This window comes from Lissotriton helveticus, chromosome 4_1 (genome assembly GCF_964261635.1).
Source record: "Lissotriton helveticus chromosome 4_1, aLisHel1.1, whole genome shotgun sequence".
NCBI lineage: Eukaryota > Metazoa > Chordata > Amphibia > Caudata > Salamandridae > Lissotriton > Lissotriton helveticus.
Genome location: NC_136063.1, coordinates 1,115,619,458 through 1,115,634,375, shown reverse-complemented (window position 1 = coordinate 1,115,634,375; position 14,918 = coordinate 1,115,619,458). Strand labels below are relative to the sequence as shown.

At 41.3% G+C, this 14,918-nt stretch overlaps 1 protein-coding gene across 8 annotated transcripts in view; it reads right to left on the bottom strand.

The window, feature by feature from the left end:
- The window catches only part of FHOD3 (formin homology 2 domain containing 3), a 1,303,582-nt gene that overhangs the window by 127,949 nt on the left and 1,160,715 nt on the right, over positions 1-14,918 (bottom strand). For all 8 annotated transcript variants that reach the window (XM_078687715.1, XM_078687716.1, XM_078687717.1 and 5 more), the window contains one exon: positions 13,173-14,068. In XM_078687715.1, the coding sequence (XP_078543841.1) occupies positions 13,173-14,068 (896 nt within the window). The remainder of the gene's footprint in view (positions 1-13,172; positions 14,069-14,918) is intronic.

Genomic DNA, 14,918 nt, shown 5'->3' with positions numbered 1-14,918 from the left:
CATGTTCTCATACACTGAATTTATGACGTAGACTCTAAATTTGGAAGAGCTGCATACGTTCTATTGTTATTGTATTTTCAATTTTCAATTCCTAGAACTATTCATGATGTACACTTTTATTGTAATACCATTTTCTGAAGTAACCTGGTACTAGCTTCCTTAAGCTTCTTAGTGTATAACTTTTCACTGATTCTATGGTGTAATACTATCGCCTTCACTTGTGAATCACCAAGGTACCACTAATAAAGTGGTTTGAATATGGTTCGCACATTAGAAAGCTATTAACAAATAAACTAATACAATTCTACTACTTCAGAATGCTGACAGTGGACTCAATGAGATTTCAGATCAAAGCTAGCTTGGAGTAGACGTCCTCCTGCGTGTGAATATGACTTACTGGCATCATCACTGGAAACATAGGGCCTTCAGCCTTTTCCTAAAAGGAATATGGTACCACTCCTCTGGTAGGCTTGTATTAGTGTCTATACAAGGCAACTGTATAATGAACAAGTATTTGCAGTGCAATAGGTCTCGCATTTGGGAGAGTTTAAGCTACTCGCATTGTAAATGACAATGCCTTTTATTTATCTGTTTTGCTAATTAACACATAAATATAATGCATTGTCATTGAAAATGCCAATAGCTCAAACTCTTGTAAATTTGAGACCAATTCAAAGAAGCGGCCGTCATTGCCCCGGGCTGCTTGGAAAGTGAAAGCGCGCATGGCGCGCTGAATGTTGCAGGAAAGCATGTTGTATCTACAGTAGGAGAAACTCATTAAAGAAAATAGTGCTAACACACTAAAAAAGAGTTACCGTGTAAAAACCGAAGTAAAATGGCCAGTCCTCATGGGAGGTTCCAAATGAAGACAAGGCTGTAGTAAGGAGGGACTAACAGGCCTATTAATGAATCAGAAGCCAGCATTTAGGAATGGCAATGACACAATATGGGTGGAGAGTAGGTGGGGCTTCTATTCCATACTCCAATATAGCATGCCACAGAGCAGCGCATGCGCTGCCCAGGCTCGACCTAAAAAGCAACTCAGTTGTGGCCATCAATGTCTGCTAGCCAATGGAGATCTGCTGTAAGTGTAGCAGGAGAGCTCCCTGTACTACATTCCCACTTCTTTCACTGTGCAGAGGTACGGTCAGGGCCGAGTTTGCCATTGAGCACTCGCCCCATGCAAGGAAAATCGGAATTGGAACCCCAGTTTTCTAATCTTCTGAAAGCACTGTATGAGGATCTATGAGGAGCTGTGCCAAAGAGAAGCAAAATGGTGATGAATGGAATGCTTGAAATCATTGCATCCGTTGAGGATTACATGTGGTGCATTCCAAACCATCTGATTTTTGCTCACTGTGGTACTGTAGACGGGGACAAAGCAGACGCAAATCTGTCTTGAACCTGCTCCAATGAGAATTTAAATTTGACTAATCTCAGATTTAGTTGTCGAGGGGATTATTGTGTGACCAAATTGGTTACACTGTTGTGAGATTCATTTGTGATTGTTTTCTCCCTCTTACCACTCAAGCTGTTCACAAGGACCATCGGACTGAAGATAAATGTTTGAGTGGGCCCAAGCTTTATCAGGTCCAGTGAGATAAAGCTGAACAGCAGGCACACCATATTGCTATACGTTGCATACAAACGTAATGGTTATCGATAATAATAATGGACCCAGCAGGCATTAAGTTAAAATGACACAGGAAGAGACTCAACCGTCTGTAACTGTGTTTATAAACTCCTGACTGGAGTAGCCTCCTTGTTATTCAGAATTCTTTGGGCATGCTGATGAAAAATTAAATTTTAAGCCGATGAGTTCTACCAGTAACTCTTTCCAGATGGAAACTTGTTCTGAATGTTTGACAAACATATTTTGTCCAGCAACACATTCTAAATTGTAACTTTCACTGCTGTTATAGCCGCTTGATCAATGCTTAGTTATTAAACAAAGCCATATTGGCAACCATTCCATAACTAATGCCTAAAATCTGTGTCATCAGGCAGACGGATGGGAAAATGTGATACTGAGATGGAACGAAAACATGTTCACATAATGAATGCCAAAATGCTTCCACAATGAAGGTATTTCTCGGGATGGACACAGAATTACTGGTAACAGTGACACAGGACACCCTAAAAATCGAAGTAAGCACCAAAATCTGGAGAATTTTTTCATGGGTTTTTGACCCTGGTTTACTGCCTAAAGAAGAGTATCGGTTTATTTGACCCACAGCTGTGCGTCACATGCAACCTTTTATGATGCCATTCTCAACTGACAGTGCCTGGAATGTTTGGCATCTGTTTCAGTGACGAAGTGGATGTTGAGCACAATAATCTGTGGGTACACAGCAGAATTTGGAAATTTTCACCATCTATTACTCACACAGAGATCACAAAAGCAATTTACTGGTAGGAATTCTTTGCTTCCAGGCATGTGCAGAGGAAACCCTCACGATAGTGAGTGGCTGGATCGCTGGCGTGATTGTTTGTGTGATTTACCATAACTGCCCAATTTCAGAAGATTTTTAGCTCTTATTTTCTAAATACAAATTTACTGTAAGTCTTAATTCTCAATTATTTTCTAAATATATGAATTTCTTATGAGCCCACTGCAGCTAAAGATTTAGAAATGTATTTTGATGTATGTGTTAATGTTAATGTTAATGTTAATATTTATTTATTGAGCGCTCGTACGCCCTAGGGCTTCATGGCGCTATAGGAAGGAACTCGACACAGCAGTTAAAAGTAGAGACGGAACAACTCAGCAATAAGCCTGGGAAAAAAGCCAGGTTTTGAGAGAGTGTCTAAAACTCAGTGTGTTACCGCTCAGTTTCAATTGAAGAGGAAGAGAGTTCCAGAAGGTGGCTGCAAGGTGATCAAAGCAGCAACCGCCTAGACGCTTCCTCTTGTAAGAAGGGACACTCAAGAGGGATTTGTGAGCGGAGCGAAGATTGCGAGAAGGATCATATCTGATGAACAGATCTCTGACAAACTTAGGGCCAGAGTCATGTAGGGACTTAAATAGAGTGCACCCTGTTTTGAAAGCAATTCGCTGCTCAACAGGCAGCCAATGTAGCTGTTTCAACCCTGATCTGATAGACTGCCTTTTAGAAAGGTTCAGAATGAGTCTCGCAGCCTGGTTTTGGACCAGCTGGAGGCGTTTTAGCTCTCCAATTGGGAGCCCGAGGTAGAGGCTGTTAGAGAAATCTAGTCGCGACAGGACCAAGGCAATAATGATCTGGGTAAGGGCATCCGAAGAAAAGAAACAGGCAATTTTCTTGATTTTCTTTAGTTGAAAAAAACTGGATGACACCACCGCGCCTACCTGTTTTTTCAGGGACAGATCCTCACTAATAAGTACTCCCAGACTTTTAACTGAAGATGACTTGGAGGGTGGCGCCCCCATGCTGGATGGCCAGAAGCCTGGGTTCCAGCTAAGTACACTCTGCCCAGGCAAGACCAATTCAGTCTTGCCAGGGTTAAGTTTCAAATGATTGCAACTCATCCAACCCTGGATGTGAGACATGGTATTTTGAAATACCTCCACTGAGTCCTTGGTGTTCAAAGGGAAGATGAGTTGCAAATCATTAGCATAATTAAAGATGGTAATTTTCGCTTTTCTTAAGGAGTGCAATAGGGGGCGTAGGTATAAATTAAAAAGTAAAGGTGATAATAATGAGCCCTGGGGTACTCCACAAGTGGTGGAAATGGTAGGGGCTGTAAAAGAGCCCAATCTTACCGCTTGAGTGCGACCAGAGATAAATGAACGAATCCAGCTCAACGCAGGGCCCCTAAGGCCAGCTTGCTCGACACGGTTGACCAAGATGGTATAGTCAACCGTGTCGAACGCGGCTGAGAGGTCCAAGAGCACCAGAGCCTGGTGGATCCCGTTATCCGCGTTCCGCCTCAGAGTATTTTGTACCGCAAGGATGACTGCCTCAGTCGAGTGACATGGGCGAAAACCAGCTTGGTTGGGTTCGAGGTATTCACTTTCTTCAATAAATTTAGACATACTGTCACAAACATAAGCCTCCAAAAGTTTAGCACAATACGGCAGCAATGATATAGGCCTATAGTTAAGCGGGTCGAGCGGGTTTGCTCCGACCTTCTTAATGAGGGGAATGAGTAGCGCCTTTTTGAGGTTGTTGGGGACTTTTCCCTGTGAAAGAGATCCATTCAGCATAGAGAGTATGCCCTCAGGAATAGCAGTTCCCATCTCTCTGAGGATGTGTGGAGGGCAGATGTCATCGGGTGAACCTGATTTCACCCTAGTAAGCAGCCTAGATAGAGTATCACCATCAATGATGGGAAATGTGTTTAAGTTTCATTAAAATATTTCTTACTAGCTTTTGTATTCTGCTTGAATTATTGCAAATTCTGTCAGATATTATTGGGATGTGCAGAAAATGGAGTTATTCACTCTCCAGGAAAATTCCAGTGTCACCTGGATATACTGCACACTTGCAAAATAGGTGAAAAAGTAAAGCACCTAGAGTTCGTTTTTGAAGGCCTGATTACAAACACATGAAAAGTATTGGAAACACCAAACCAGTGACATAACAACATTTTACGTCAAGGCAAGATATGGTTCTGAAAAAAAAAACTTACACAGAAACAATGTATAAATCTCTGGAAAGAAATTCAGTCCTCGTCAGGATGTGTTCAAAACAGAGAGAGACATTACAATATCATATATCTATGTTATATCAGATATTTGTAACATACCAACGATAAATGTTGTAGGATTGTTGGGGGAGGGACATGGCTCTACCTTTTTGAAAGCAAAGCTCTAAATTTAAAATATTTTGCAACAAAATGTAAGCAGTCATGCAGATTATACTGGTATACCCATTTACTGCTGACCCAAGAATCACCATTTTATCGGGCTGCCATTCAATTTTTATCTATAGGCAATAGGGCCCTGTTGATGCACCTCTAGTCCCAGTGAGATGGAATGGCATTGTTAAGAGTCACAGCACGCTTGTGGTACCTGCAGATGCTTTCTAAAAATAGATCTTCTTCCGTTTAAAGTTTTGTTAAATATTTTTGACAACTAACCAGCATGCCAATACTGAAAGATTTGTGGTTATTCCAATGAGTCGCCTGTATGTTTTGCTTTGCTAAATAAGGAGGTTTAATGAGGATGGGGCTCCTCAAATAAATGATAAAGCAGAAATTATTGACAAGAAGGCCTTATATAATGAATGTGTCAATGTTAATTCATAAAGCAACAGACTAAAATTATATACGTTTTAATTCAGAACAGTTTTTAGCACACCATGCTAAACCAGCACAAGGGCTAACCGGGAACATTGTAGAAGTCTCTCATGTGAGCAATGGGAAGTTCATCATACGGCGTTATTTAGCTACTATACATTTTCACACGCGATGATTTGTCATTGTGATCCCTGGGGTCTTTTACAACTTCACATTTTTATTATTCCATTGAGTTAAACACTACTTTAACTAATAGGATGTATAATATCAAATAGCAATATGAATCTGCATTTTAGTTCCTGGAAATAAATGGCAGGAGTGGCATTTATAGGAGAGACTTTGATGACTCAATCACAAAGTAATCACGTGAGTGCGACTTCATTTCTCTGTCAAAAACGGCAAATTTGAAATGACGACCATTTGAACCACAGATTTTTTTTAACAGAAGTCAATGATGTTAACTGAGAAGGTTTATATAATAAATCATCTTTCAAATGTGGCTGCCTACAGATGTTTTTGTGGAAATCATACTGAGGATTGTGGAAACAGGAAAAATATTGATAGCAGATGCACCTATGCATTGACGGTAAGGGGCCTCTATATGAATCCAAGGCTAAAAAGCATATGAAGTCAAGATGCTGGACCTTCTGACATTAGCATTCTGCCACCACTCTTCTTTTCAAAGTAATCACTATATAATCAGAAACAATGATGTGCTTGCAGTGCAGTGGTCTGACAGACCCATTCAGGGCCAATTCTCGAGTAAAAATGTACAGCTATTGGAAAAGTAGAAATATATGTATGGGGCAATCTGTTACACCTACTATTTGGATATTTTACAAATGCGATAATATCTGAGACAACCTCTTGTGAAGGCAGTGACTGGGATTATGATGCAATCAATCACTGATAAGAATAATGACACATTCTGCGGATTTGAAATAAGGGATCTGCAAGCAATAATAATGAGAGACCCCACAATTGTTAGTATTAATAGTTTTTCACATACAGCCCTAACATCCTACTCAAGTCTAAAGCAGCACTATACATCCCTCTGTTTGAAGTAGCATCAAGGAAGGCATAAATGTTAAGTCCAGTCATAAAATAGGCATAAAGATGCACAGTAATTACCACATATTTGCCGAGCTAAGCCCTTTTGGGAAGGTTCTCATGGTGGATCTGCTAGTCCAACTTACTAACTGGGACATAAGGGACAATTTTACTTCTAAGTTGCAAATTGTTTCTCAAAGTCGATATCCTCTACGCTCAAGACTTTTGCCTAACTGTTGATGGCATAAAAGGGCCCTAAATGGTGGTCACCCCCCTGCACGGACACTGCTTTTCGCAGTATGGATAGGATTTATTGTTGATAAAAGACATTTCGTGGTGTGTCCCTTCGTACTTCTAATCATGATTATAACTTTCCATAAAGATTACAGGCTGTGGTCAGGCCCACTAAATTGGGTGTGGAAACAAGGAAATTATGATGTGGAGGGTAGGAGTGAAACAGAGACATTCTTTCACTCTCCGCCGCCTTCGACACTGTCTGTCACAACACCCTCATACAACGCCTCAACAACATCGGCATACAAGGAAAAGCCTTGGACTGGATCATCTCGTTCCTAGCCGGGAGAACTCAGAGAGTCCGACTCCCCCCTTTCTACTCAGAGCCCACCGAAGTCATCTGCGGCGTACCTCAAGGCTCCTCACTCAGCCCCACCCTCTTCAACGTCTACATGAGTCCCCTCGCCTCCATCGCACGTCAACACAACCTCAACATCATCTCCTACGCCGACGACACCCAGTTAATCCTTTCCCTCACCAAAGACCCCAACACCGCCAAAAACAACCTTCACGAAGGTATGAAAGAAGTAGCAGAATGGATGAAACAGAGCCGCTTAAAACTCAACTCAGACAAAACGGAGGTGCTCATCCTAGGATCCTCCCCCTCAGCTTGGGACGACTCCTGGTGGCCTTCCGCTTTGGGATCAGCGCCCACACCCACAGACCATGCACGTAACCTTGGCTTCATTCTAGACTCCTCTCTCTCAATGTCCAGACAAGTCAATGCCGTATCGTCCTCCTGCTTCAACGTCCTTCGCATTCTCAAAAAGATCTTCCGCTGGATCCCCCTCGAAACAAGAAAGACTGTCACCCATGCACTGGTCACGAGTCGACTGGACTATGGCAACACACTCTACGCCGGAATTACAACAAAATTGCAGAAAAAGCTCCAGCGCATCCAAAACGCATCAGCGAGACTCATATTAGACATCCCGCGCCAAGAGCACATCACCGGTCACTTAAAAAACCTCCACTGGCTTCCCGTCAACAAAAGATTTACTTTCCGCCTTCTTACCCACGCACACAAGGCCCTTTATAATCTAGGACCCGAATGCCTCAACACCCGACTGTCCTTCTACTATCCCACCCGCCAACTAAGATCATCCAATCAAGCCCTCGCCGCAGTCCCGCGCATCCGAAAAACCACCATGGGTGGCAGATCCTTCTCCTTCCTGGCTGCCAAGACCTGGAACTCACTCCCCACCCACCTCCGCCTCACTCAGAATCACATCTCCTTCAGAAAAGAACTGAAAACATGGCTATTCGATAAACAGTGAACCCCTCCCCCTAGCGCCTTGAGACCCTCTGGGTGAGTAGTGCGCTTTATAAATGCCTGAACTTGAACTTGAACTTTCACTCACACTGATTGAATGTCATTATTTCTGACACAGAAGAGGCAATATGAGGGGTGATTATATGCTCAAGAGAGTGAAGTAGATCAATTGTAAGGGAAAACAACAATTGTTCACAGAATGGTAACTACCTATGGATCTCACTTCTCTGGCTGTCCTCTCTATTGAAAAGTAGATTGTACGCATGTATGCATATGGAATTTCTGTAGGGCAACCATAGCCAAAATCCAGTGGAGTACCGGAGATTAATAACAAAGTTGGGAGCAAACACAGCTGTGATAGATGTCCTTTTATTTGCATATAAAGTCATTCTGGAAAGCAAAAAAGTTGTTCAGGAGTGCCGGTTGAGAAGATTAACAATAAAGGAGGTTGGAACACTTGAGGGACCCATCTTTTCTTTCTGCACAGGCAGAAGTGTGTAAAAGATCATTTGGTGTGCGCAGCTCTTCCATCTAATACTTTAAAATGCACTACTACTGACATCTAGGGGTTACCACCCATGATTGGACATTTTAAATCTGAGAAGTGTATTGTTTGCCATCTCACAATAGGGTCTTAAGAATTTTCCTACTACAGCTCTAAGATTACCCTACACCAGTTTTCTAATTGTAACCCTCCCAATGTCATCTACAACATTTTGCATCTGCCCTTGTGGATTATTATTAGTTGGTCAAACTACCCAGAAGAGCAAAATTATGATTTTCCAGCACAGTGGAAGACTCACATGTAAGGCCTTCTCTGCAACACTTGTACAACATTTTATGGAGAATAATTATACAGAGCAAGATCTTTGGTGGCATGTGATCTCTATAGTCACGAAACCAAGCAGAGGAAGTGACATCACGCTATGCTGAACAAAAAAGGAACTTAAATGGATTTTACATGTTGATACAACCAACTCCTGTTTGAACAGGATGGAAGACAGGACATCTTAATTTTAACATTTCATGATATGAATACTCCTATATGTCAAGTATACGGTTTCTAATAATAATGTATATATGCATGATTGTTTGGCTTCAAATAAACGACCATCAATTGTTTTATTTGAAATTCCCCCATGGTATTGCCTTGCATCCCATAGGTTTCACGTTCCCTTATTCCTGAGTCATCATGAAACTCCACTAACAGTTCAATCATTCATCTCGTTCCCTCATTGTGCTCTATAACTCTAAATGTCTGACCAGCATATTGGCATTTCTATTCCCACTGTACTATCCTACTCCCCTGCTCTTACTTCTACATAGTGCAGACAATCCATAGTGTAAGTGTAACAGAATTCTACCTTCTTGTTCATTTTCTTCTTAACATGGAGAAAAGTATATTTGGAGAAAACCCTTCACTGAAACTTTTCAAAATATGGGTGTGTGTGGTGGTTATCCTACCGGTTTGCACGTTTTCCAGGACTAGTGTTTGGTGTGAAAGAGTCTGAATCATCATTGGGAATGTTTGCGAATAAACGCAACACTGTGATTTTCTTTACACTTTATGACCTTTTCGATGTAAACATGTGTTTCCCAGTTCCTTTACTAAACCATATCATGCAGAAAATCTAGCCATCTCTACCTACTTTTCCATCATGAACAGAATTTGTGATCCTAAAGTTTCAGTTTTTGTTGTCATTCATTATGACCCAAGTACAAAGCATTTTTCCAGTCGAACAAATGTGACTCGGTATTTGGTGGGGGCATGTTTAGGGTGTCCCTTCCAAATACTAAATACATTTGGCATGTATTACTATTTTGCAAAATAATTCGGGTCGCAAAACAGTGATACTTTACCACTAGTTTAACACTGGTGGTAACCAATTCTCAAAAGGGTCCCCAAAGAACGCCTTCCCTTTTGAGATGATAAATCAAAATATTTTTTAAGAGCAGGCAGTGGCCCCACGGACCACTGCCTACTGTTATAAAAATGAAACTTTAAGGTTGTATTTTAAACTCATGAAATGAGTGGTCGCAAACTGCGACCTACCTCAATAATAGTCACAAGGTAGGTCTATTTGTGACCCACAGAAGATCTCAAAATGAAACTCAATGAGCGACATACATTAGGAATACAGATTTCATAATTGTGATTCGGAGAGAATAGCAATTAGGAAATCAGCATTCCTAATATGTGTACATCTGGCCCACAGTGAATTTGACCTCCAGATGTTGCTATTAATTTTATCATCCTATGATAGTTACAATGTTGGCTATGCTAAAAAACTTTTACTTTCCTGCCCTAGGTTTTTTATGCAAGCAGAAAAAGTGCCAAAGTTTGCTACATGTCATTGAAATGTCCGACCGCTTAGATTCTTCCAGAGGTCTCCCACTTTCCTTTTCACTAGTTGAGGAGTGCCAAATCTTCATGTAATCCAACCTCATTAAGCATGGGTCGTGGGCGATCGCATTCTAAACCAACCATTGCATTTATTTCCCTTTATCACTTTTGATGCAGGCGTTATAGTCACTGATAGTGCCAGTTCCTGAACTGTAACCCTCATCTTACTTAAAGGTCTAGCGAGAGGAGAACAACAGCTTCTCAAGTCAGATGTACTGTTAACAGAACGGGGACGCTATCAACAGAAACCTGTGGTCCTCCCCAGCCCTAAACAGTGACCAGACTGTCGGGTTGGCTGATAGGATATTGCGTCAACATACTCCGGTCCTGTCCGCCAAACTCTTAATCTGCATCATAGTCTTTCAGTCCCAGTGAGGCCCTGATTTATATATTTGGGGAGCTGAAGCCCCACTGTAAATCGGTGAAGGAACTGCTAGCCTTTCCTGCCTCAACTGTTGGACAGCTAGAAGCTATGGTGGCCGGCTGCCATTACAGTTAGGATGAAAGTGGTCTTGCCATTTCTAAGGAAGCGCGTTTGGCAAAACAATCTCCACAAGGTCAGTAGGGTCTCTGCCTTCAGCAGGTGGTGCCTTGCTGGCAGCGCAGAGTCACAGGCACCTCTGCCACCTGGCAAACTAGCGTGCCATCCACCAATCTATAAGTGAGATTTGATTAACCAAATTTTGTGCCAGTTTGATGCTCATTTCTAAAAATATCCTTGTGTTAGATTACGATCGTCATGGTGAAGCAACCAGGGAGTCTCCCAGATACACCATGTCCACAAAGCACCTGAGTAAGAAGAAATGTTGAGATAAGGGCTACTGGCAAAGAAAGTTTCTGTAGCTAAGAGTGAAATCTGACCATCTGTTAGCTTTGAGGTAATATAAACTCATTTTGGGGCAATTAAAAGCAAGGTTATCCATACCAGATGATCATCTTGAACCAGAAACTACACATCTAGATTATGAACCTCGCTTTGCTTTATTATGGCCATTCAATATTTACTTTGAAACACGAAATTAAGCTCTGAATTGTCTGATGCTGTTTGAACTTTACATATAACCGGTAGTGATAACCTAGCTGTGTGAAACCTGGAAAAGCAAAGTACAATCAGTCCAGAATATATTTTCACTATTCTAAAAACCAAACAGTGTCTTAATTTGCACAGTACAAAACCTCCCTTGTTTTGAAGGGGTATTTTAAAGAGTACAGTTTAAATTTCATCTCACTCTGGTGCATTATCTTAGCCAAAAAAGAAGAGATATTTTGCTGACAAGAACTGGTCAATCATGGCCAGCGGCAGCTCCTCCACTAAGGTAGAGGAGTGTCACCCCACACGAAAAAAAAGTGATAATAACATAACGTTATTATCATTTCATTTTGACTGTACTGGCCCAGTTTTTTTTTAAGGGGCGGGCTGGGCTGGGCTTTCGGACAGCTGGGGGACGAGTGGTATGTGCACTTAAGTGCGCATGACAATTTGGTCAGCCGTCTCGTGCCACCCAAACCATTATGTGCACTTTGCATGATCTTTACCCAGGCTGCATTAGAGCCCGGGTGGAGAACAGGCGTGGGATTCCACACCCACTCTGATTGTAGAACCACGGCACACATACCAATCATGATGCAGCTATCCCACTCCCCCCCACCACACCATGGCCCCACAGCAGATGCCACTGGTCATGGCAGTTGAGTGACTGCATTTCCGGTGAAGGTCAAATGGTGAAGGCTGGTAATCAGGAAAAGGCAATTCCTTCTGACGGCAAAGAGGCTATGTAAAACATACATTTGAAATACCATTTCCTAAAAAAAAAGGTACACCTCAGCCTTCAAATCATACTTCAATGTGTCCCAGGAGTGTTTTAAGTTTTTCAGGCAGATTCTTGCTTCAACACAAAATCCTCTCAGATCTTCAGCAGATAGGCTAGAAGTTATTCCAAGGGGGAAATCCCCCTGTTCCAAAGAAAGAAGCATGTAAAAAAAGCTTTTATATCAAGAAAACGACACAAAAAGGGACAGATGGTGGCCGAAACCTTATTTGGTGGATGTTCACCCATATTTTGCACTTGGTCGATTTTCTTTTACCACCAAAATCTAAATCTGTCAATAATACTTAAAAATAGGGGGCAAGGCCCAAGTAGATCACATCTCAATAACCATCATCTGGCATTTGCGTTTTTTCAACATATTGAATTGATACAGAAACATCTACATATATTTAATTTGTAATTATTATGATCTCACCTCAGATCTCGCCTCACGTAATGGCCCTAGTCAAAATTATTTTGTTACTTGTTAATTGACATAATTACAGATGTAATTTAGGGGAGGATTGTGTATTTCCACTGTCTGTGCAGTACAACATAACTGTCTTACGTTTGTTAAAAAACATACTTCTCTCCCTATAAAAATGGCATTTTTTAACAGCAAATCGCCAAAATGGCCAAAATGTGAGGGAGGTACCCTAATACTTAGAAAAGGGACGGGTATATGAAACACAAAGTAAAAAGATCCCTTTCCAATAAACCAGAAAGCAAACGGAATCAAATAATAAATAAATTGTGCAAGTCAGAGGATCATGTGATATAAGTAACTTCTACAAAAAGGACAACAGATTAAAACAATATATGAAAACATTATTTTAAAGAATAGTTTTTAATAAAATATGATATATTTGATTATATGTTTGATATTGAATTTATTGAGTTTCACTGCATCACATTACAGCAATCTGTAAGTAACAAGTTTTTTTAATTTTTCTGTTTTAATCTGTCTGTTGTTGTCCTTTTTGTAGAAGTTACTTATATCACATGATCCTCATTTCTGGCTGGCTTGCACAATTTATTTTTCACAGCAATCAACCAAGGGAATATACATAAAACAAACATGTTACAGAATTGAAAAGTCAAATATTGTAAATATTATCATTACCTTTGCAACAGGCAGGTCCTTTGACTTTGATTCAAAAAGGTGCTCTAATTTGGATGTGTCTACCTTCATAGGTTCCAGTTTGGACCAGAGGAATTCTCGACAGCGCTTGTTGTTTTTGCACTGCCATTCATACGGCCGCACCTCATTCCAAAACAAGCGTATGGTTTTTTTCTTCTTCAAAAATGCAGGCTCCCCTCTTTGAAAGTGGGGTGACCCAAAACCCTGAGGACTGCTAAAAAGTGGGGGAGGAGGCAATATATTACAAGGGGCTGGAGGGGGTGGGGGACATCCAAGAAGAGGAGGAGGGGGAGGCAAGCCCATGAAAGACAGAGGTGGTGGCGGGGGCGGGGGAGCAAAGCACTCTCCAGGTACTATATCCATGTCTAAGACGTCAATGTCATCGTCATCCACCAGGTCTGTAAAATCCATGTCTTTGATTCTCAGTTCTCGAGGAGCAGCCATAAGCTGATCCCATATGTGGTCAGATTCCTTCTTTGGCTGTGCTGGTATTTTTTCCGCTATTTTGTCACTGAGTTCACTCTCTGTCAGTGTTGTTCCCTTGACAAGTTCACCACTGTTGAATTTTTCTGCAAAGGCTCTAACACTGCCCTGGTTTTCCAGGTTGCCAATGTCCATCTTTTTTACATTCTCGTCATTGGCCTGCTTGCTGGCCTGAAGGATGGAAATCCGATTGGCAAGGCTTGTGATGGACTCCTCGCTTTCATCCATCTCCATCTCCTTCGCTTCCTTCTCTTTGTCCTCCAACTCTTTTTCCTCTTCATCGCTGGGCTTTTTGTTATGAGCATACAACATGTCCAGCATGAACCTCTTGTTATTGAGAATATTGTTGCACTGACCATTCACTGCTGCCTCCTTACCAGCCTGTGTCCAGGGACCTGAAAGAAATCCAAAAGACACAATGACAGTAATAGCTAATGTAAGATGGTGACATTTCTCAGCAAACTCAATGCTCTGACTCTCAAAAGTCAGTCAAAGGTTCAAGATATGGGTAAATGGGCAGAGTCTTGGATCAATGAAATGAGTTTCACTTAAGTTGGCTCATAACATCTATAATTCTAGTAGCTGAAGATAATAATGCCGGCTGTAGATTGTGCTATAGAAAACAATTTATAACAACAGGAATATGCAATAGGTCACCAAAATTGTATGACTACCTGCATATGTAGCACCTGAGTACATATCTGATTCTTTAAGCTTTTCATAGGGTAGGGGATATTGAATATGTATTTCCATCAAGCTCTTTTGACTTCCTGCGGAAAGAGCAGTAAATATGAGCGATATGAAAAATCTTCAAGTGGAGAATGCACTCTTATAAATGTAGTTTTGATGATCAACATTCAGGAGATTATTTTGGGTTTGCCATGTCACTTAGATTGTGATTCAGTCTTTGCTTGAATGAAAATGTGCAAATTGTGACGAGACCTGAAACCCTCTCTTTTCAGACAGATGGTCGCTATTTAGTATTCCCACAAAGTTTAACTGCTTTTGACAGGATTTAAGTCAGGAATGTTAAGCTTTTGTGGTGGTAGGCAGGAATAACCAATATGTATTCAATGCTTTCACGTGGAGCAATGAAAAGACTTATGAGGGGGAGGAGGACAGCGCCACGCCCTCTACTTAATATGGGGTGTGCTGTCATATGTGTTAACTGGCCCCTCATTCTAGCTTAGTTTAGCACAAATAGGGATCCGAACGATTATGAATGTGCATCTTGTGATATAAATG